This window comes from Vanacampus margaritifer, chromosome 17, assembly GCF_051991255.1.
Source record: "Vanacampus margaritifer isolate UIUO_Vmar chromosome 17, RoL_Vmar_1.0, whole genome shotgun sequence".
Taxonomy (NCBI): domain Eukaryota; kingdom Metazoa; phylum Chordata; class Actinopteri; order Syngnathiformes; family Syngnathidae; genus Vanacampus; species Vanacampus margaritifer.
The window spans coordinates 13,496,302-13,518,563 of record NC_135448.1 but is presented as its reverse complement, the minus strand read 5'-3'; the positions used below and the strand labels follow the sequence as shown (position 1 = coordinate 13,518,563).

At 38.5% G+C, this 22,262-nt stretch overlaps 2 protein-coding genes across 4 annotated transcripts; one reads left to right on the top strand and one right to left on the bottom strand.

Annotated features, from left to right (window-relative positions):
• Window positions 1-528: 528 nt before the first annotated feature.
• On the top strand, window positions 529-12,640 carry LOC144037267 (sodium-dependent neutral amino acid transporter B(0)AT1-like). 2 transcript variants are annotated; one of them, XM_077548621.1, is made up of 14 exons: window positions 529-771; window positions 1,071-1,211; window positions 3,180-3,317; window positions 3,421-3,602; window positions 3,671-3,781; window positions 3,865-3,977; window positions 4,170-4,298; window positions 5,292-5,448; window positions 5,579-5,783; window positions 5,849-6,008; window positions 6,090-6,252; window positions 6,341-6,463; window positions 12,070-12,420; window positions 12,504-12,640. In XM_077548621.1, exons 1-13 carry the CDS (start codon window positions 636-638, stop codon window positions 12,094-12,096), a joined length of 1,785 nt encoding a protein of 594 aa, XP_077404747.1. In that variant the 5' UTR covers window positions 529-635; the 3' UTR covers window positions 12,097-12,420; window positions 12,504-12,640. The 2 variants fall into 2 exon arrangements, with proteins under 2 accessions (XP_077404747.1, XP_077404745.1); XM_077548619.1 differs by lacking the exons at window positions 12,070-12,420; window positions 12,504-12,640 and having other exon boundaries at window positions 6,341-7,628.
• On the bottom strand, window positions 7,847-21,700 carry tert (telomerase reverse transcriptase). 2 transcript variants are annotated; one of them, XM_077548618.1, is made up of 16 exons: window positions 21,261-21,699; window positions 19,376-20,567; window positions 17,769-17,958; window positions 17,553-17,706; window positions 17,314-17,481; window positions 15,991-16,152; window positions 15,817-15,918; window positions 15,651-15,736; window positions 15,467-15,583; window positions 14,339-14,410; window positions 12,521-12,709; window positions 12,141-12,267; window positions 9,617-9,678; window positions 8,666-8,790; window positions 8,455-8,580; window positions 7,847-8,368 (listed from the first exon to the last, which is right to left on the bottom strand). In XM_077548618.1, exons 1-16 carry the CDS (start codon window positions 21,474-21,476, stop codon window positions 8,265-8,267), a joined length of 3,192 nt encoding a protein of 1,063 aa, XP_077404744.1. In that variant the 5' UTR covers window positions 21,477-21,699; the 3' UTR covers window positions 7,847-8,264. The 2 variants fall into 2 exon arrangements, 1 of the variants encoding a protein (XP_077404744.1); XR_013288866.1 differs by lacking the exon at window positions 9,617-9,678 and having other exon boundaries at window positions 8,348-8,368; window positions 21,261-21,700.
• Between the last annotated feature and the right edge of the window lie 562 nt (window positions 21,701-22,262).

The window sequence follows — 22,262 nt, the reverse complement described above, 5'->3', positions numbered from 1 at the left end:
GCTAAAGTTACCGCTCACACATTTGGACCGTGAAATCTCAAATTTGTTAACTGTTCGACCTTCAAAAGAAAAACGCGCACATTGCATTAAATTAAAAATATTCACGTGTCGCATTAAAAGGGTTTTACATCTGAGGTCAGCATAACATTGACAAGGCATCACTCTGGTTATCCATTAATAAGGGAGTCAGGTTTACTATTGTGGTTCCCATACCTTTACCAGTGACTGCAAACTTTTTTCTTATGAGCTTTCCACAGAAGTTGACCATTTCAGCAGATTTGACCTCTAGGATGCTTTTGTTAGCTGCCCATAAGTTTTGGTTTAAAAAACCTTATCTCAAGAGTCTTTCCTGATTACACAAAGGTTAAATTAAAAAAAAAAAACGAATTGCACATTGTGTCATCCAAACCAGTAACCTGACTGGAAGCTGCTGATACGACACTGAAGGACGGCCCCCGAGGGAGGCAAAGATGATAAAAGACAAGCCCCGCGCATTAAAAACGGCCACACAACGGGTGAAACTAAGAAGGCAGCTCAAATACAAATTCAAATTCCGTTTTAGCGCATGTTACATTTAAGGGACTTTTGCAAAACAATTCTGCAATTGGGCCGCAACGTTTGGCACCGGGTGCAAGATGGGCAAAACAGGAGATGTGCAGGAGGGAGTCACGTGGAACAACAAGATCGAGTATATGCTGACCTCCATCGGTTTCGCGGTCGGGATCGGAAACGTTTGGCGTTTCCCGTACCTGTGCCAAATTTACGGCGGAGGTGAGTTACTTATTCCACTTCCCGCGTCTTGTCAAGTGATTTGTGCAGCCGCTGGCGCCGAATCGATTCACTTCCTCATAGTTCTCAGTGAAGGTCAAGCTGAGCAAACATTGACCCGCACGAATGTGCGGCAGGGTTATCGGGCTTATTGACTCGCAACGGGAGGTGTTGCTAAGCCTCAATTTGACCAATGCTTAACTATTATTAAAGAGGCATTAAATTACAAAATGGTCGAAGCGTGACATTTATCAAGATGAGTTGCACTAACCCTTCATGAGGACAAATGTTTACATCCACAGGAGCGTTCCTCATCCCCTATCTGATAGCGTTGGTGTTTGAGGGTCTCCCCCTGCTCTACTTGGAGATGGCAATTGGACAGAGGCTCCGCAAGGGAAGCATCGGAGTGTGGAATAACATTTCACCCTTTCTGGGTGGAGTTGGTGGGTGCCCCAGGACATTTCCGCAACTATTTGATCACATTGGACCTGCACATTTCCTCCTAATATGCAGATAAAAGTGCAGCAAAAATGAGTGATCTACGACGACGTATTAGGGCCATGTATTTTTTATTTTTATTTTTTTTTAAAAGGAGGGCAATTTTCCAACAAAAATACAAAGGAGAAAACTTGAATATTTTCAACATTAAAGTGGCAAATTTGAGAGAAAAATCTCCCAAATTTACAAGAAAAAACTTGAATATTTTAGATATTATTAAGTGGCAAATTTGCGAAAAAAATCAAAAAAATTTACAAGAAAAAAAAACTTGAATATTTTCGATATTATATAGTGGCAAATTTGCAAGAAAAATCTCACAAATTTACAAGAAAAAACATGAATATTTTCAACATTATAAAGTGGCAAATTTGAGAGAAAAAGTCTCACAAATTTACAAGAAAAAAAACTTGAATATTTTCGATATTATATAGTGGCAAATTTGCGAGAAAAATCTCACAAATTTACAAGAAAAAACATGAATATTTTCAACATTATAAAGTGGCAAATTTGAGAGAAAAAGTCTCACAAATTTACAAGAAAAAAAACTTGAATATTTTCGATATTATATAGTGGCAAATTTGCAAGAAAAATCTCACAAATTTACAAGAAAAAACATGAATATTTTCAACATTATAAAGTGGCAAATTTGAGAGAAAAAGTCTCACAAATTTACAAGAAAAAAAACTCGAATATTTTCGATATTATTTAGTGGCAAATTTGCGAGAAAAATCTCACAAATTTACAAGAAAAAACATGAATATTTTCAACATTATAAAGTGGCAAATTTGAGAGAAAAAGTCTCACAAATTTACAAGAAAAAAAACTTGAATATTTTCGATATTATATAGTGGCAAATTTGCAAGAAAAATCTCACAAATTTACAAGAAAAAACATGAATATTTTCAACATTATAAAGTGGCAAATTTGAGAGAAAAAGTCTCACAAATTTACAAGAAAAAAAACTCGAATATTTTCGATATTATTTAGTGGCAAATTTGCGAGAAAAATCTCACAAATTTACAAGAAACAAAACTTGAATATTTTTGACATTATTAAGTGGCAAATTTGCGAGAAAAATCTCACAAATTTACAAGGAAAAAATTTAATATTTACAACATTATAAAGTGTCAAATTTGCGAGAAAAATCTCACGAATTTACAAGAAAAAATTGAGAATATTTTCGACATTATAAAATGGCAAATTTACAAGAAAAAAGCCTTCAATATTTTTGACATTAAGTGGCAAATTTGTGAGAATAATCTCACAAATTTACAAGAAAAACTTGAATATTTTCAACATTATAAAGTTGCAAATTTGCGAGAAAAACTTCACAAATTTACAAGAAAAATTCGAATATTTTTGACATTATTAAGTGGCAAATTTGCGAGAAAAATCTCACAAATTTACAAGAAAAAAACCTTGAATATTTTTGACATTATTAAGTGGCAAATTTGTGAGAAAAATCTCACAAATTTACAAGAAAAACTTGAATATTTTCAACATTATAAAGTTGCAAATTTGCGAGAAAAACCTCCCAAATTTACAAGAAAAAAACCTTGAATATTTTTGACATTCTTAAGTGGCAAATTTGTGAGAAAAATCTCACAAATTTACAAGAATTTTTTTTTTAATATTTTCGACATTATAAAATGGCAAATTTGCGAGAAAAATCTCACAAATTTACAAGAAAAAAACCTTGAATATTTTCGTAGTCATTTTTGGGAATTGTGACTTGGCACAACCATCCAAGTAGGCTATGTGTGTCTCTTGCAAGTTTTTTTCTCGCAAATTTGCCACTTTATAATGTCACAAACCAAGTTTATTTCTCAGAGTTTTTTTTTTCATATATGTGCTCCTAATATGCCGTCGTACTCATCATACGCGATTGAACTGTCGTCGTTTTCTCCATGTAGGCATCGGCTCTATGGTTGTATCGTTCCTGGTGTGCAATTTCTACAACACCATCCTCGCGTGGGTCTTTTGGTACTTTTTCAACTCCTTCCAGAACCCTCTGCCGTGGAGCCAGTGTCCACTCAACGTTAACCGCACAGGTCATTTTCTATGTCTTATGATTGTACTTTACAAATGGCTCCCAGTCAGCGGAAGAATAGATTTGAATTAAGAAAGTAAATACCGTGTCCATGATCCATGCAGGCTTGAACGAGGAATGCGTGAAGAGCACCCCGGTCAATTTCTTCTGGTACCGTCAGACCCTGAACATCACCACAGACATTGAGACCAGCGGTTCTCTGCAGTGGTGGTTGGTGGTCTGCCTGGCCTGTGCCTGGTTGACGATGTACATCTGCATCATCAAAGGAATCCAGTCCATGGGAAAGGTCAGTGGACTTGCCGACATAGTTAAGACCAGTTCTATGCATCTTTCAACGAATGTTCTACATTTTAGGCGGTGTATGTGACAACCACATTGCCTTACGTGGTACTCACCATTTTTTTGGTCCGTGCCCTCACCCTGCCCGGAGCTACGGATGGACTGGTGTATCTTTTCACCCCCGATGTGAGTAATTTCCTCACTTTTTTTTGGGCGGATGCTTGAGTATTACAGCTCCAAAGTCAAGAGGCTGATGTGTATGTTTTCAGTGGGAGATACTGAAGAACCCTCAGGTGTGGTTAGACGCCTCCACTCAGATTTTCTTCTCTCTCTCAGTGGCCTTCGGAGGTCTGATAGCCATCTCCAGCTATGCTAATGAGAAGTAAGGACTGCGTCATAATTGTAGAAACTCCAGGAAAAAAAAATAAATAAATAATAATATTTTAAAAAATATAATAATAATAATAATAATAATAAAAAGAAAAAAATAATTAAAAAATAATAATAAAAAAAATTGTAGAAACTCTTCAGTGTATTTGTGTGTCTTTCATCTGTACCGTTTTGTGTGTATTAGAAACAACTGCGAGAAGGACGCCGTCATCGTGGGATTAATAAACAGTGCCACATCCCTGTACGCGGCCATATCCATCTTCGCCATCCTGGGTTTTAAAGCGAACGCCGGTTTTACCACCTGTCTAAAAGAGTACGTACACATCTTCAGATTGAATCGGAGGGGGATTCACTTGATCAGAACTCAACTGTTATGGTAAACATTTTGCTTAGGGTGAACCAGACGTTGCGGTTGAAATGGGACTGTGTCGCTTAAGACGGGACAGTCCTGCTTTTTTTTAGCCTTGTGTCCCGCATCCATGCGGATTTCGCCTACCCGATTGTTTTGTCACACTTGCGGGTCCCATTTTGGGCCACGTGTATGTCAATCACACAGTTTGAATCTAACGGTTAAATTCCTTCACATTCCCATCTAATCGCTAACTAGCAGGCCTATTTTTGTCATACCGGTACTAGAACTACTTCCTGCTTCCGTGTCTAAGAATCATGGGAAATGTAATCCTACTATAGCCTAATAATGCGGATGTCGTTTTTCTGGCGGCATATTTTCAATGTTTCAACAAGTTAAACGGCGCATTCAGCTTCCAATATTTGCCGAGACCGAACAAAATGTTGAGTGTCTTGGACTTGCTTAGCGCCGTTGAACTGTCCACCAAGATAGCACTTAGCATTAGCTAAATCCACCAAGATAGCATTTAGCATTAGCTAAAGTAATAACAACTACCTATAACAAGTTGACTAGCAAATACGTTTGTTATAGTTCCTGATGAAAAATTATTGTATACTTGACTGAAATCTGGTCACCTTAATTTTGCCTCTCTTATTCGACCAGGCTACATTCGGTAGCACAACAGTGGTTTGGGTGTTGGTGTAGAATCTCGACTATGAATGGTATCACTCTTTTTGGAGTTGTTTTGCACCCCCAAAACACTGACACCATTGGTGGTTCGAATATAAATACCCGAGTTTCCACATCAACGCCCATGCTAGTGCTATCCTAGCTAGCCATGCGCGTTAAATGTCAACCGAATGAAATGACCTGCATTGAATGAGAATATTCACAGGCACATTCAGATCTAATTACCAAACATGTTTGTAATCTCCAAACTAAAATGTTTATTTGCAGAAACATCCTAGTTTTGACCAACCACTATGAGTTTTCGGACCAGAATATAACAAGGGACAACTACGACCACTGGGTCGAGTATCTGAATTCGACAAATCCGGACGAGTTCTCCAGCCTGCAACTGAGAGCCTGCGACCTGAAAACTTTCCTCGACCAGGTGACGACATTCCGAACACGCATCAATCCGCCCCGTTCTCGCCGCTTTGCTTCCTGCTCTTTCCTCCCATGTCATTTAATCGCACTCAATGTACCAGACAAAAATGTGAAATATTTCTTTTTAATCACAGAGCGCTTCGGGAACCGGCTTGGCTTTTATAGTGTTCACTGAAGCGGTGCTGGAGATGCCGGGCTCGCAGTTATGGGCGGTATTGTTTTTCCTAATGCTCTTCAGCTTAGGCCTCTCCTCCATGTTTGGTAACGCGGAGGGAGTCCTAAGACCCTTCAATGACCTCAATCTGCTACCCAAGTGGGTCCCCCAAGAACTTATTACAGGTACGCGAGATTTCATTAGCAAGTTGCTTCCAGGAAATGATTTTCGACATTTGTGACTTTTGCAGGGGGCTTCTGCTTGACGTCATTTTTGATTTCTCTCATCTTCACTATGGGTTCCGGGAACTACTGGGTGGAGGTCTTCAATAGCTACGTGGGCTCGGTCCCGCTGCTCATTATTGCCTTTTGTGAGCTTATTGGAGTCGTTTATGTCTATGGGATGAAAAAGTATTGATTTTTTTTCTTCTTCCCTTGCACAATACTAAGCTAAGCCCAGCAGGACGATATTTATCGGTGTGTTTTCTCTAGTTTCAGTGAAGACATCTATTTCATGACCGGGAAGAGGCCAAATCTTTATTGGAGATTTTGTTGGACTATCGTCAGTCCTTTAATGCTTAAGGTAGTGTTGATTGCATACGTGGTCCTGCAAGCCCAGAAACATCCCACGTACCCCGCATGGAATCCTGCTTATGTAAGTGGAATATTGGGTTAGAAATTGAACACATTTATTCTTTACCTGAATCTATACAATTGCATCCTTTTTTTTTTTTTTTTTTTAGGAACTCTTTCCCAAAACAGAGATTAAGCCCTACCCGGACTTTGCGTTTGCCGTCATCGTCCTCCTTTGCGCGTTGCCTGTGGTTTCGATCCCACTGGTGGCGCTCTACAGAGGAATCCAAAAGGTCAAGAAGAGGTCGTCTCCACGGGCGGGACTAAACCCATACGGAAATGGCGCTTTTGAAATCGATGCGCAGTAACTTCTTATCATGAACTATGTTTCCATTGGTGAAAAAGAAGCTAGCGGGCACGTTGTTGACAGCTAGCGATTGCTTTATTTTATGTTCATAGTTCATAGTATTTCATATTTCATATCCTGTGGGTGAGCGTGAAGGCATTTTGGCATCATGACAAAGGATCCTTTAGATTTTTTTAGACATAAGGGGAAGGCCTATTGACATTTCAGTCGATAAAAAAAGTGAGTATATACAAAATATAGTGCACTAAAGCAAACACGGTGTTATTCTACGACAAGCAACAAAAATGACAGTAAATTGCACACATGCTTTCTTAGACATGGAAATAGAAAAATAAGGAAGCTTGGAAATGCCGGTGTTCAGTAAACATTTTTGACTGATGAGTACGTTGGAACACATTTAAATACATTTGAAGGTACTCGCAAATACCTTTGAACGTTCTTGTATTTCACAGTTGCATTATCGTAAAAAAAAGAAAAAGAAAATCAAACCTAAATCATGCATTGCAGACATAACAATAAATCATAAAAGTTACAAATAAGCTTTTTTTTTTTTTTTACTTAATTTTCAAACATATTGGCGTAATGTGGACCAAATGCATTAACTCATTCACTGCCATTGACGGCTATAGACGTCAAAACTTCATTCGAACAATTTCTATTAGTTTAACATTTTTGTCCCACTTTTGTTAGGAGTATGAAAACCTAGGAAAAAATGAGTTCACATTTAGAACAGATATCAAATTTAAGATCGTGAAAATTAGGGGTGTCAGGCGATTACAATTTTTAATCGTAGTTAATCGCATGACTTAGACGTAAAAAATTCATTTAAACACATTTTTTTTCTTAAACCTTTTTTTTTCCTTTTTTTGTTAGCAAGAGTATGATAACCTAGCTTTTTTTTTTTACATTTAGAACTGATATAAAATTTGTGATTAAGCATGAGTTAATTACAATTACAAATTTTAATCGCCTGATGCCCCTAATTTTTAATAACCTTTTCTTAAAAAATAAAAAATCTTTTACATTTGTCATATGTTTTTTTTTAAAGAAAAAAATATAAAAAATTAGGGGCGTCGGGCGATTACAATTTTTTTACGTAATTAATCACATGACTTCACTAGTTAACTCACGATTAATCACAAATTTTATATCCGTTCTAAAGGTTTTCGTACTCTTGTTAAAAAGTCAGAAAAAATGTTAAACTAATAGAAATGGTTCAAATGAATTTTTGACGTCTTTAGCCGTCAGTGGCAGTGAATGAGTTAAGAGGAAGTCAACCCCCCCCGCCCCCCCCAAAATGTTTGTACAGAAGGCGGCCATTTTACCACTTGCTGTCGACTAAAGACGCCATCAATGTTGCTCAGGTCTCAGGTAACAACCAATCACAGCTCAGCTTCAGAAAACAGGTCACATATAAGGTTGGTTTGCACTTCAGAAAAAAATACTTTTTTCTGTGGCATGATGGGAAAATATGCTATATTTGTAGCATTTAGCCTAGAAGTACATTTGAACGTACTCGCCAGTCGATGACATTGGCAGTTCCGAACCAAATCATTTCTATTATAATCATTTCATTTCTGGTGGTTAAATTATGGTCTGTTTCTAAAGACAGAGAGTCATTATTAAAACGTGTAACTTGTTATTTCAACACAATGTGTCGCAAACATTCGCATCCAAACCTGTTGGCTGCTGATGATTGTTTTTTTACGGTGGAGATTTGACACTATTTAAGTTCGGATGGTCAAGAAGTCCACGGGGGTCCCGGGGTTGGCCGCTTGTCTCACCCTGGCCAGTCGCAAATCTCCAAGACGGAGCTCCAGACTGCGCTTCCCTAAAAAGAGCAGACGTGATTTTGTCCTTTTTGGAAAAAACTGTCAAACATTTTGCATGCTTCCATGCTTTCCTGAGAGCACCTACGTTTGCGCAGATGGGGAATCATGCCCTTATATAGCCGGCGGTGTTGCGATAACACCAGTAGAAATGAAAGGCAGAAGAGCAACTCCACTGCCTCGGCTGGCAATATGCTGCTCACGTCCTTGCGACCTAACAACACAAGGATAAAAAAAACATAATGTTCTAATTTAATGATCATGAAGCCCAATATTTGAAGTCAATGTGCGTGGAAAACCTTTGTTGCTACGCCTGAGGAGCTGAATGGTGTACCGAGCCATGTCCCACACTATCCGCAGGAAGTTGACAGGGTTCTTTGCAACCGTTTGGCCAAAGGGCAAACTCTGGGCACACACGTGGAATCTAAAAATAGCCCAAAAGGGAAATCAAAATGTTTGCATAATCTGATAAATGTCCATTCAATTACTTCTCCTCTCATTGTAGGTAGTGATTAACCAGCCCTTTATTAAGTCATGGCTAAGACAGGAAGTGGTGTCCTGGTCACTGTTTACCATTGCCTTTCATAAAAAGCACTTTTCGACGTCTAGTTAATTAACTCATTCACTGCCATTGACGGCAATAGACGTCAAAAATTAATTTGAACTATTTCTATTTAGTTTTTTCCATTTTTGTTAACAAGAGTATGAAAACCTAGAATTGTTTTTGTACATTTAGAACAGATATAAAATGTGTGATTAATCATGAGTTAATTATGATTACAAATTTTAATCGCTTGATGACCCTATTTTTTTAAATAATTTTTTCTTTCCCCCCCCCCCCCACACACTTTTTTTCTTTTTAATGATCTTTTTTTTTTAAGAAAAGATTATTACAAATTAGGGGCGTCAGGCGAGTACGATTTTTAATCATAATTAATCGCATGACTTCACAAGTTAACTCACGATTAATCACAATTTTTTATATCTGTTGTAATACAAAATTAAAAAAAAAAAAACTCTAGATTTTCATACTCTTGTTAACAAAAGTGGGAAAAAATGTGAAACTAATAGAAATAGTTCAAATGAATTTTTGACGTCTATAGCCGTCAATGGCAGTGAATGAGTTAATGTACTTAAATTGTACTTAGATGGTATTTTAGCAGAAATCGTCATATTTTGAAGTTAAAAACACTTTCATTCAACTCCTTTCAAAAATGTCAAGACTATCATAGTCCAGGCTAAGTCTTGACCTGAATGCGTGAAGTAGCACCAACTCGTAGAGGTTTTTGTAGACCGCTGCCACCGAATTTGTCTGCGCAGAAAAAAAGTCATTTGATAGTGACAAACATAACATTTAGGCATGTCCGATACCACTTTTTCTAGACCGATACAAGTACAAGTAATCAACTCCTGAGGAGTCGCCGATACCAAGTAATAATATAATAATAATAGATTTCATTTGTAACGAACTTTACATTTATAAAATAAATCTCAAAGTGCACAGCACGGTCAATAATAAAAGCTATAAAAGCACATAGTAAAAAAATAAAATTAAAATAAAAGTACTGATACCACAGTACTTTTGATACATAAAATTACCCTATTATTATTATTATTAATAATAGCAAATAATTTAAAAGACCTATAAATCCCAATATAGCATTTTTCTAATGGCAAGTTTCTATACTTTTCATTTCTCATTTATAGTTCCTGATTGAAAACGGGTCACAAGAGCCAGTCGCGATCGGCCAGACACTGATACTCCCCCATCCCTAATAAAAATACGAATGAAATGGAAGATTGGCACGGGGCGGGCAACCTAATGCCCGTGGGTCACATCGGGACCACTTGAGCAGTATGTGCACATTTACCACTCAAAAATAAAATAATAATAATAATAATAATAATAATAATAATAATAATAATAATAATAATAATAATAATAATAGTGTTGTAGGTCCAAGTGTTAATTTAAAAACCTGGTGCAGGATCAATTCCTAAAAAGCATATTTATATAGAAATCCCACAAATAAATTGATGTAATTCGAATTGCATGGGACAAAAAATGCTAATAAAAAATTTCAATATAATATGTAATATTTCATGGATCCGATCAATAACGTCATTGATCAATCGTGCAAATTAAGAAATTTACAGCCGATTACCGATTTTGCATAAAATACTAAATATCATCCGATTCAGATCCAGCCAATCAAATCGGTGTTAAGTCGAAAATTTTTAATTCTTCTAATGTCTGATTTTTACTTCCTGATCGTAAAGCTGCCACAAGAAAGCAGCCGATACTGGTTATCGGCCTTTGTTGCAAGTATTGATACCCGACGATACCGATACCTGCTATCTGTACTCGCCCATCCTTATTAAATAAAGCAAGAGAAAAAAAACTGTACTTAATTTTTTTTTTATTAATTTATTTATTAAATTTTAATTTAATTTTATTAATTTTTTTATTAATACTTAGGGCCGTCAGGCGATTAATTTTTTTTTAACTGTAATTAATCACATGACTTTGATAGTTTACTCACGATTAATCACAAATTTGATATCTGTTCTGAATGTACAATAAAACAAATTGTAGGTTTTCATACTATTGTTAACAAAAGTGGAAAAAAATGTTAAACTCATAGAAATAGTTCAAATGAACTTTTGACGTCTATAGCCGTCAATGGCAGTGAATGAGTTAATATTGATTAAATTAAATAAAAACGAAAAAATATATATATTTCACATAAAAGTCCAACACAACTGAAGTGTATTTAAATGTACTGTAGTGGATTCTCAAAAAAAGGTTTAAGCCACAGTAACATTATGCAGTATGAACATTTATTTCATCGAGTAATTCTTTCTCACACCACTTGATGGATTACAAAATGGGTCTGTACAGAATTCCTGCACTGGAGCATTTTATCAGGTGCAACATGTCATTCTAAAATAAAAAATAAAAAATAATACAACTTTTGTATGGCCTTCGGTTGATATTGCTAAGAATATAGAAAGACAGTACATAGCTCTCGCATTTTATTGGCCCAATTATCAGTTATCTTCAATCTTTGATAAGAGTGAATTAGAAGCCGCAACGATGCATCGTGACCCAGGCTATCATCATACAACATGATTACAACTTTTACTCATCACGTAGCCAACGCTCATACCAGGCGCTAACAATGAACTCATTCACTGCCATTGACGGCTATAGACGTCAAAAATTCATTTGAACTATTTATAGTTGAACATTTTTTCCCACTTTTGCTAACAAAAGTATAAAAACCTAGATTTTTTTTTTTGTATTAGAACAGATATAAAATGTGTGATTAATCGTGAGTTAACTAGTGAAGTCATGCGATTAATTTTACTTTTTTAAAAAGTTTAAAAATTGTAATCGCCTGACGCCACTAATTTTTAATATTTTTTTCTTAAAAAAAAAACATTAAAAATGTTAAAGAATGTTAAAGAATGTTTTGTTTTTTTAAGAAAAGATTATTAGAATTTAATTAAAAATTAATTAACTCACGCTTAATCACAAATTTTATATCAGTTCTAAATGTACCCAAAAAAAAAGTTTGCATACTCTTGCTAACAAAAAATGGAAAAAAAAAAAGTTAAAAAAAAATTTGGTTAAAATGAATTTTTGACGTCTATAGCAATGGCAGTGAATGAGTTAACATAATCCATTATTGATCCCCAGGGAGGAAATTCGCAAGAATTGAGTTGAATAGCCTCGGTAACGAGGAAACGGCAAAGATTCTTCAAGCTGACCTTCAGGTCCAAGAACACGGCGCTGCACTTGAGTCTGAGGATCAGCATCAACTTCCTCCTCATTTGCTCCCCGGCCGAGTGGAAAGAGCCCAACCTCAGGCTGTGGCGCAGCGACAGGCCCGAGTAGCTGCAACGAGAGGAGGAAGTCAAACCCAACACATTTTTAGCTCGAAAAATGATTTGGTGGTATATGAATTTATTTTTTTTTTTTAAAGTTTGATCAACTTTGGAGATGAACCAACACATTCGACCGCATCCGCCATTTCATGATGTTTTCCAAGTGGGTGCAAAGTGCAGCAAGGTTTTGCTTTGACTTATAAGAGACCATAAAAAAAACAGCACAATATGGTATATTATTTACAGCTGACGAGCGGCTTCACCTGGAGTAATCTTTATAGACGTCGAGCGAGGTCGTGTCCAGCAACAAGCCGCACCACGGGAAGAGGCAACGGGGGGCCAGCTGGCGGATGCCGGCGCTGCAGCCGGCAATTTGCGGCAGCGGGAAGTTGACCGCCACCTTCTGCGGGTTGACCGCCAGGCCGTACTGCGGGATGCCGGCGAGCAAGACCCTGAACGCAAAAAAATGTGGGAAAATGACAATCTCACTCAGATTTGCATTATTATTATTATTATTTTTCCTCCATTTTGCCACAAGAGACCGCCGGCTATTAATCCAATTATAATAATAGTCAGCAAATGCATATTTCCAGAACCTAGCGCAACACATTCAGAATACAAGCAGGACCAAACTTAAGTCAAAAGCAACATTTAAAACTGAAGAATTAAGAGATTTTTGTGCTTTTTAGACTTGGTTTGAATGAATGGGCCAATAAATCGATAGCAGGCAAAACGGTGTCGGCTCTGATTGGCTGTTAGCTAGCAAATGCATGAGATAGAAGTAAAGCAGATAAAATGGCATTATCGAGTAACTTAACACTTTTTTTTTTTATCTTAACTCATTCACTGCCATAAATTCGTTAAAAAAAAAAGATTATTAAAAATGAGGGGCGACAAGCGATTAACATTTTTAATTGTAATTAATCGCATGACTTCAATAGTTAACTCGCAATTAATCACACATTTTATATCTGTTCTAAATGTACAAAAAAAATCTAGGTGTTCATATTCTTGTTAACAAAAGTGGAAAAAATGTTTAACTAATAGAAATAGTTTAAATGAATTTTTGACGTTTATAGTCAATGGCAGTAAATGAATTTAGAAAAAAAGAGAAAACATTGAAATTTGTAATCCTAATTCATCGCAAGACTGCACTAGTTAACTCTGAATTAATCACAAATGTTACATCTGTTCTAAATGTACAATTAAAGAAATTCTAGGTTTTCATACTTTTTTCAACAAAAGTGGGAAAAATGTTAAACTAATAGAAATAGTTCAAATGAATTTTTGACGTCTATAGCCGTCAATGGCAGCGAATGAGTTAATAATAGATCCATTTAAAACAGTATTAACTTCACGTGGCTATCCATTTAATTTTTCATCTAACTTTATAAGAGATACTGTCGACCCTTGAAACTTTCTGCACCTTCTGTGGAAACGTAACATTTTTGATATTTTCAAATTTAGCAAAACTTTATTTTCATGTAACTTTTCAAGAAATGCTGATGACGACAGCTCCCTGAACTTTGTGTAAAAAAAATTTAAACAAACTATTGTCTAAGATAATTTTTTTTTTTTTTTTTTAACGTTTTGCAAGTCTGAATTTTTTTTCAATATTTATATTGGGGGCGGCCATTTTGCCACTCACTGTCAACTGAAGATGACATCAATGTTGCTCAGGTAACAACCAATCACAGCGCAGCTTCAGAAAACAGGTGAGCTGTGACTGGTCGTTGCCTGAGCCCTCAGCAACTGTGATGTCGTCTTCAGTCGACAGCAAGTGGCAAAATGGCCGCCCCCTAAGATGGATAAAAATGGCTGGATTTTGCTTGATAACTCATATCTCACAAAAGTAATATGAACCAGAATGTCATGTTGAGACTAGCGAGGTCACATATATTCTATTCAAGAAATGTTTAGGGTTGACTTCCCCTTTAAGAATTGGAGTAGGGCAAATATCAGCATCAAATATCAGTTATTGGCCTCCTTTCTAATGCAGTAATCATAAAAAAAAAAATCATATCTGTCCATTTCGAACACAAACTCCAAAAGGCCAAAATGAGAAATAACCGTAGTCGTACTTCAGAAAGTGTTGTGCCTCGTTTAGGTTGGGCGTGATCAGAAGGAAATCATCCACCAGTCTCATCAGTCGTCTGGAGGAAACAGAAGGGGAAAATTGGCCAGCTTCAACACACTGCCCTCTACTGCTGAAATGGCGTTACTACGTCTGCAGACTTTAGGAACGCAAATCCAAGTACAGGGCGTCGTCGCTTTACACAGTTTTCGCTTCGTTGGCGTCAATGTCAGACAAATTTGAATGCAATTTTAGTCAATATTTTTATGTATTGTACCATCCAAACTGAGTGACACACATATTCTTATTAGGGGTGGGAATCTTTCCGATTTTCGGGTCTGCGATTCGATTCCGAATCGATTTTTGATCAGGAACGATTTTTGCTTCAAAATGATTTGATTGACAATGATTTTTGCTTCAATCTATAATTGTGCAAGGAATTCTAGTGATCTACTCCAGTCTGACTCGCTAATGCTAATTAGCATGCTACTCGCGGCACAGATCCACGCTGCAAAAAAAAACAACTTTTATTGGAATAACTTGATCGTGACTTTTTCGTTCTACTCTCTAACGTGGCTACAACTTCACAGCGTATTAGACCGCGTGGAACCACACTGCCCCTCAGTGGCCAAACCGGGTACAACATGAACAGCGCTCCAGATAAAAGGCACACACAGACAAGTCAAAGGCAAGACAGTATAAAATAATTGAAATAAAATCGATTTTGGAACATTTAACTCTTTGACTGCCAGACGTTTTCAGAAAAGGGATGCCGTGGGTGCCAGCCGATTTTAAGCATTTTGACTGATCTTTCAAGGTCCATAGAAAATTATGTGTTTGGACTATGGAAACACACATACTACCAAATGAAAGATTGGACTCTCATCTTTCATCAGAAAAAAAAAGTTTGTTTCTACCTTATTCCGTTTTTCAGTAATCAACAATAGAAAATGGTTAGTTTCACCTCTGTTTTGAAACAAACGTCTTTTAACGTCTTTGGCACTCCTCCATAGGATTTTACTAAACGTTATTTAACGTTTTTGGCAGTCAAAGAGTTAAAATCGATTCTGAATCGTACTGAATTAGAATCGCCATTTTTTGGTAAACCAAAGACGCCCTTGTACATGCTCAGTACCCTTTGATTCCCGCCATGCCTTCAAACAGGACGTTCTCCATGTGGCCATAGCAGAGACAGCAGAGCAAACTCGACGCCACGGATCCCTGAGGAATCCCGCGACACTGACGATACATTCTGAGAAGGCCCAAATCCAGAATTACCATATGCAGGCCCGTGATCGGGACCAAAATTCAAACCTCACTTATTCCCAAACTGCACGACACTGTCGGTCAACGTTTGGCTGAAGAACTGAAGCGCCTTTTTGCCGTGAAGATCTGAAGAGAACTCCTGAAAAGTAGCTGAAATGAGCACAAAAATGGGAAATATCTCATCGTCTACAAGGATTATCCGAGGCGTGCCATTCCAACCTGCTCCACCAGGATGGCGTGGTGGACTCTGCCGCTTCTTTGCAGTGCCGACACAAAGCCTTTCATGTTGTTGGCGCTCATCTCACCCCCCACAAAGTCAGCCTGCAAAACAAAAAGCGGGGAAAAAAACTCAAGGAGTGGTTGAAATCGTTTTAAACAACCATTTGATGGTACCTGTCTAACAAACGACTTCCGCAGGCCCTCGAAAGAATCCGCCCAGATCTTGGCGTACGTGCGTATGGTGAAGGGCTCATCTTGGACGGGCGACAGAGCTTCGCTGATCACATGGAGGAGTTGATCATGAGGAAGACTCTCGTACGCTCCGCTGACGTCCACCTTGAAGCGAGGAAGGGAAACGATTCACTTTAACAGTTAAAAAGCAGAAAAATGTGCACATTTAGGATTAACGTTGCACGTCTAAGAAGTTTTTCTGAATGCTTCACAATTCCAAACTCATTTTTTTTTAAACATTTTCTGAAAGTGTTGTGCAAGGTTCTGGGTGTGTGTGTGGATATCCTTTTATGAAACCATGACGGTGGATGGCATGACAAAGACAAACAATGATTTCTCAGCCATGTTGTTTGTTTGCTACCGTGTGAAAGTGATGATTTTGATTGACATTGGCTGTAAGAATCAAATCGTTTGTTGTAAGGACAGCTTTTGTTTCAAATTGGCGTTCAAATCACACTGTAATGTTTTTCTTGTGGGGTCAATGGCGCCCTCTGCTGGCCCAAAGGGAATTTTCACTGTGCTCAAGATGGGCCTTTGGGGGGCCTGGTCTAAATCTAAACCCCACCCCCAAAAAAAACTTAAAAAAATTCTTAGTGTTCCTAGTACCGCAATCATAAACATTAACATAAAGCAGTTTTTTATTCTTAGAATTTTTTTTTTTTATATATATTTAATTTTCAATTAACAATTATCGCCTGCACACACAAATTTTTAATAATCTTTTCTCTTTTTCTTTTTCTTTTTCTTATCGCGCCAGGCGATTACATTTTTTATTGTAATTAATTGCATGACTTCAATAGTTAACTCACGATTAATCACAAATTTTATATCTGTTCTAAATGTACAAAAAACAAATCTAAGTTTTCATACTCTTGTTAACTAAAGTGGGGAATTAATTATGATCACAAATTTTAATCGCCTGATAACCCTATTTTTTTAAATAATTTTTTCTCCCCCCCCCCACACACTTTTTTTCTTTTTAATGATCTTTTTTTTTTAAGAAAAGATTATTACAAATTAGGGGCGTCAGGCGAGTACGATTTTTAATCAGAATTAATCGCATGACTTCACAAGTTAACTCACGATTAATCACAAATTTTTATATCTGTTGTAATACAAAATTTAAAAAAAAAAACTCTAGATTTTCATACTCTTGTTAACAAAAGTGGGAAAAAATGTGAAACTAATAGAAATAGTTCAAATGAATTTTTGACGTCTATAGCCGTCAATGGCAGTGAATGAGTTAATATGCAAATAATGTACAACCTTAGCCAAGTAGAGGGGCTGTGGCTTCTCCTTCTGGGCCGGCGCGAGAGTGGACAACACCTTGTGGATGTCAGTCACGCCCCACACTGTGGCGCCCAGCAGGGACGGAGATGCGCCCACGCAAGCCCGTAAAACGTCCCTCAGGTCACGTACGTTCCTTCGGAAGGCCTACAGAGATGGTAGGAGGGGCTTTATAATTGTTTAAATAGGACATTTTAGAAGATTAATGAAGGAAGTACCCTCGTCTTGGCGTCTGTTCCCAAAACGCGCGTGATGGGCCTCATGCTATCCGTTTTAGGGATGAAGCGCAGGCGGGAGATGACGGTGCTTTTGGGGAGGGAATCCGTCTGGGCCGGGGTCAATTCCTCCATGTGGCCCTTGGAAACGTGACCTCTACCATCACAAACGGAACATCATGAGCGTCCATACTGATTGTTGTATGTTGAGATGCGCACCTGAAGGCCAGCTCCTGCAGTCTGCGCCAAACCTCCCGTCTGTAGAACCTCAGGGCGTTTTTATGACCCATACACTCCGTCGCGTAGAAGCAGGCTCGCACTAGGCCGACGACGTAGCCGTCGAGGAGCCAAGCGAGCAGCTGACCGAGCACCCGGGTCCGATACGTTAGCTCGCTGGGTGGGATGCGGCCTGCGAACAGCAGCCGTTTTGAATTTTGCCACGTTGTGATGTCACAAACGGGCAAATTTACATAACCCCCCCAACCACCCCCCCCGGATTGAGTTTTCAATCCGTCACTTGGCAACAAGGTTGGCCAATACGATCCCATTTGGTTATCGACTATACACAGCAGTGTGTAAAATTAACATTTGCCAAAGTTATGAGTCTTAAAGTTGCAATATGGAACTTTTTTTTCACAAAAAAATAACTTTACAATAAGCTTTTTATTTGACCATTTATGACTGAAACGCCTTCTAATTAGTAGATTAACACCTTAGCAGTTCACAATGGGTACTCCTGCGAACCTCTGGCCACTAGTTTTCAGACTGGATTTGGGTTAGAATTTCCCCGCGCCGTCTGCGGATGTGACGTAATGTGTCGTGGTGTGTATGTGCAGTTTCATTTTTCGCCAGCAGGTGGCAGTAGCGATTCGAAATGGAATGTTCTATGTCCAGTAGCTTTAAGTGGTTAATTTTCTATAACTCAATTCAAAGTGTTTGAGGGAGAGTTGATTTTATACCACGCTAAAGTAAATAATCAACACTGCTGGGAGTAACGTTTACTTGCTCAGGAGTTATTTAACTTGTAGTGTTCAATTCTTGTATGCAGTGTTTTTTTTTTGTGAGCTAATTTTACACTGAAAGTTTAACACAGTGTAAAGAGTTACGTTAACACCAATTCTGATAACGACCATGTACACTGAGACGGGGTGTTAAATTTGAAAATTCTGGACTATTATGGGCCGCTTTCACAACACATAAGCTCCGCCCATTTGCCATGGCAATTTAAGACATTCCTATTTTAAGAGCGCGAGTGCAGTTAAATTAGTCAAAAATGAGCAATAAATGAATATGTATTACAATAAAAACAATATCATATATATATTACAGTTTATTTAAATATTTTATTTAAAATCATTTGATCTGATTTGAATTTGATTAATTGTTCAGCCATACTAAATAGTGAATGGCTCTCACATCATCACAATGCCCTACACAGCAAAAAATTGGAGTATTAAAGTTTGGTATTTTCAACTCGGCCATCAGAGTTGTTTTATCTCCATATCAGTGTAAAAAACAAAAAAACTATCAACTAGTACTGATTTTATTATATTTATTTGGACAAAAATAGACACTTTTTAAGTGTTAAATGTAAGTCTATAGGTGTTGAATTAACACTGCTATATTTGCTGTGTAGCTCCGCCCCTGGTTGTCACGGTAACTAATGCTCTAGTAATTTAATGCTTTTGCATTCCACAGAACCGCCTATTAAAAAAAAAAAAAGTGGATATTATTAATGCTGTTCTGACCAAAGAATGTGAAATGTCATTTATTAAGACACCAAAATTATTATTATTTTTTGCATCATATTTACCCTTTGAACTTACCTTTCTGACTCAACTTCAACCAGTCGCAGTCATTCACCTTCATCTTCCACATCAGCTCCGCACAGGAAAGCTTGTCAAACTTGCTGCTGAACAAAAAGCGCCTGACCCGCGACAAAAAAAGACAACGGTTTTCCGCACAGCCCCAAAGCTCCGACGGGATGACGGCGCACAGGCACTCCCTCACGAACAGGTAGACCCGGTGAGCTGCACAGTGATTGGGCAAAAGGGAGCTCAGATCATTTTGGGCCAAGTCGCTGTGCGTCAGAGGGCACAGCCGCTGCAGCGTTTTGCCGTAGGCGTACTTCCTGTGCCGGCGCAAAAGCCGTCGAAAAAGATGGATGGTGTTAAAAAAACGACGGGGGAGCCTCTTCGGTTTCCTCTCCGGTCCGTTCAGATACGCAAGCCCCTCGAAGAAAATCAGCCTCACTACATCCTGGCCTTGTAGTTTTCTCGAACCCGTCGCGCTATTCTTCTTCCTGTTGAGAAGGAACCCGTTCATGCCGCGGCCCCCGTACAAGAAGGCCACGGTGCGAATGAAAGACTGCGAGGGAGGCAAAGGGGGGAAAATGCCTGATCTCCAACTTGGTCCTCCTTCCAAAGGAGCTGTGCTTGTTTCAGCTGCGCTCATCTCCACGGGTTTGAAGGACACCGACTGTCCTTCTTCCGCCGTCTCTTTGACGCTCTGAGCTTCTCTGAGTCGTCTCATTTTTCCAAAACACATGTCCTTCTCAACCTTCTCATTGGTTTCTCTCTTCCTTTTCCTACGTGAGGCTCGAAAATCCCTCCTTTTCCAGCTCACCGGGCGTCTATTCTTCACAGCATTACGACGGATCCTGGATCGAGTCTGGAGGCAAAACCCGGAATGGACGGCGGTCATGGAGACCCTGTCGTAGATGGGAACGCCGCACACCTGGAAAGCGCACGACGGCGGGACCGACACAAACACGGAGCAGCTCTCCAGCAGGTGGCGAGTGATGTCGGTGCCGAGACGCAGGGCCAATTTCTTCCACAGGTCGCTGCCGTGGATGTAGGCGGCGCTTTGAGTCAGCTCGCCCTGAAACTTGAAGTGGTCCGCATCGCGCTTGTCCTGGTCCAAGCACAACTGGTTGTAGCCGTGTGCCAAGACGTTGCGTTTTTTCTTCCTTTTCATGCTGTTGAGAATGAAGGCCAGCAGTTCGGGTAAAGTGCAGATCTGTGGAAAGGATGGTGGGAAAAAAATAATAAATAAAACAATATATTAATCCATAGGTCATCTCGTGAGGTTAGAGTGGCTTAATTTAAGGATATTCATAAAAGCCCCGATCATGCGTTCATCTATGTGAAATGTGCAAATTAATTCTCGCAAAAATCAAATGTATATATTGATCAAGGGAGGAAACCGATAAATATAACAATGCAACACTTACTTTCTACTTCCAATTCCGAGTTTACGTCACAATGACGTCAGAAGTCAAAATGGTCCAATCCGGTGATAGCATACGCTCCGCTCATTCAAATACATTAAGCTTTGTGTCGATGTCATTTGATTTGTTAAATAATTTTGATTTCAAAATGTAATGAAATGTCGTTTGACTATAACAATCTGCCTGGTTTGTGTGCTATAGTCATAGACTAAACCAATCCAGGTGCGTTGCATTGCGGAAATATCAGAAATGCCCGGATGTTAGGAATTGTCCATCAACGTCTTCAAGTGTCTACATTTTCAAAAGCTAATTTAACCAGTTCGCTAATCATTTAATGACATGCATTAATACTATTTTTTTTAGGAAATACATTTTAATCAACCTTTTTTAGAGGGAGAAACGACTAAATGAATCAGACAAATAATAAAAGGACTGTTAATAACCGGCTAAATAACTAATCGGACGTAGTATCGACTTTTTACCTGGTGGCTGCTCGGCACTTGCTGAAGCTCCTGGTCGTAGCCGACGAACACGCTCCTTACGAAGGATTTGAAGCGGTTCGTGTCCCCCTGTTCGATAAGAACAACTTTGTGCCCCTCTCGGAACACGAGCCTGTCCGTGAGCTCCACCAGCGTGTGTGTGTGGTGATGCAGGGGACGCAGGAGGTGGAGAACCGGGGATAGATCAGCTGAAGACATTATTGATTACTTCAATTTTTTTTACTAGTAGTCTTTATAAAAAATAAATGCATATTTGTAGTCTCATTGACGTGGAGAGGCAGATACGACACGCCCCTCCCCTTTGAGCAGCGTGCTTTCGACGATGCTAGGCTAGGAGGGGCAAAGTCCTCAACACATTATAAAGATGTGGTGGACATTAAAGAAAAGTCCTCTATTGATAGCACACGTTTTGGCACTGACAAAAATTGAAACTCGTGAAAATCGTTTAAGAAATGTATACGTTACGACTACATTTTAACGTCATTCCATTTCCGTTTTGACGGGTCTGTTGCCCTTGCTAAAATGGCCGCCAGGTAGGCACGTTGGCGTCGCTCAACCTCGGAAGTCCACAACAATAACACAGGAAATAAATATGACAAAGCCGCCATTACAAAGCTAAAGTCACTTTATTTAAAAATTCATATTCCACCAAAAGACAAACTTTAAAATTATGAATTCTGTTTATCCTGCTAAAGAATTGCTCAAAAACGATTTAAAATAGACGATAATGCATGTGCTTTCTGTCAGAATGGTGTCGAGACAATAGACCACTTTTTTTTATTATGTACTCAAAAAATAAAACATTTATGTCTTACTGTCAACTCTTGAAAAAGCCTTTGCAAGTGAACTTGAATTTGTTTTGTTGAGTTCTGCATTCAATGTTCTGTATTGGAAAATGTGAAATGAATAAAAATGATTGGAGGGGGACTCGGAAGTCCCACGTTCCCGCCTGACGAATTAAAAAGGATGACGTCCAATCAGAGG

Coding starts and splice junctions, on each gene's coding strand:
- tert (XM_077548618.1), bottom strand. CDS start 21,476: ATGTCTTCAGCTGATCTATCCCCGGTTCTCCACCTCCTGCGTCCCCTG. Junction 15,919..15,990: donor GGAAGTCGTTTGTTAGACAG/GTACCATCAAAT, acceptor TTTGTTTTGCAG/GCTGACTTTGTGGGGGGTGA. Junction 15,737..15,816: donor ACGCCATCCTGGTGGAGCAG/GTTGGAATGGCA, acceptor GCTACTTTTCAG/GAGTTCTCTTCAGATCTTCA.
- LOC144037267 (XM_077548619.1), top strand. CDS start 636: ATGGGCAAAACAGGAGATGTGCAGGAGGGAGTCACGTGGAACAACAAG. Junction 3,978..4,169: donor TCCAGCTATGCTAATGAGAA/GTAAGGACTGCG, acceptor TGTGTGTATTAG/AAACAACTGCGAGAAGGACG. Junction 6,009..6,089: donor TATGTCTATGGGATGAAAAA/GTATTGATTTTT, acceptor TGTTTTCTCTAG/TTTCAGTGAAGACATCTATT.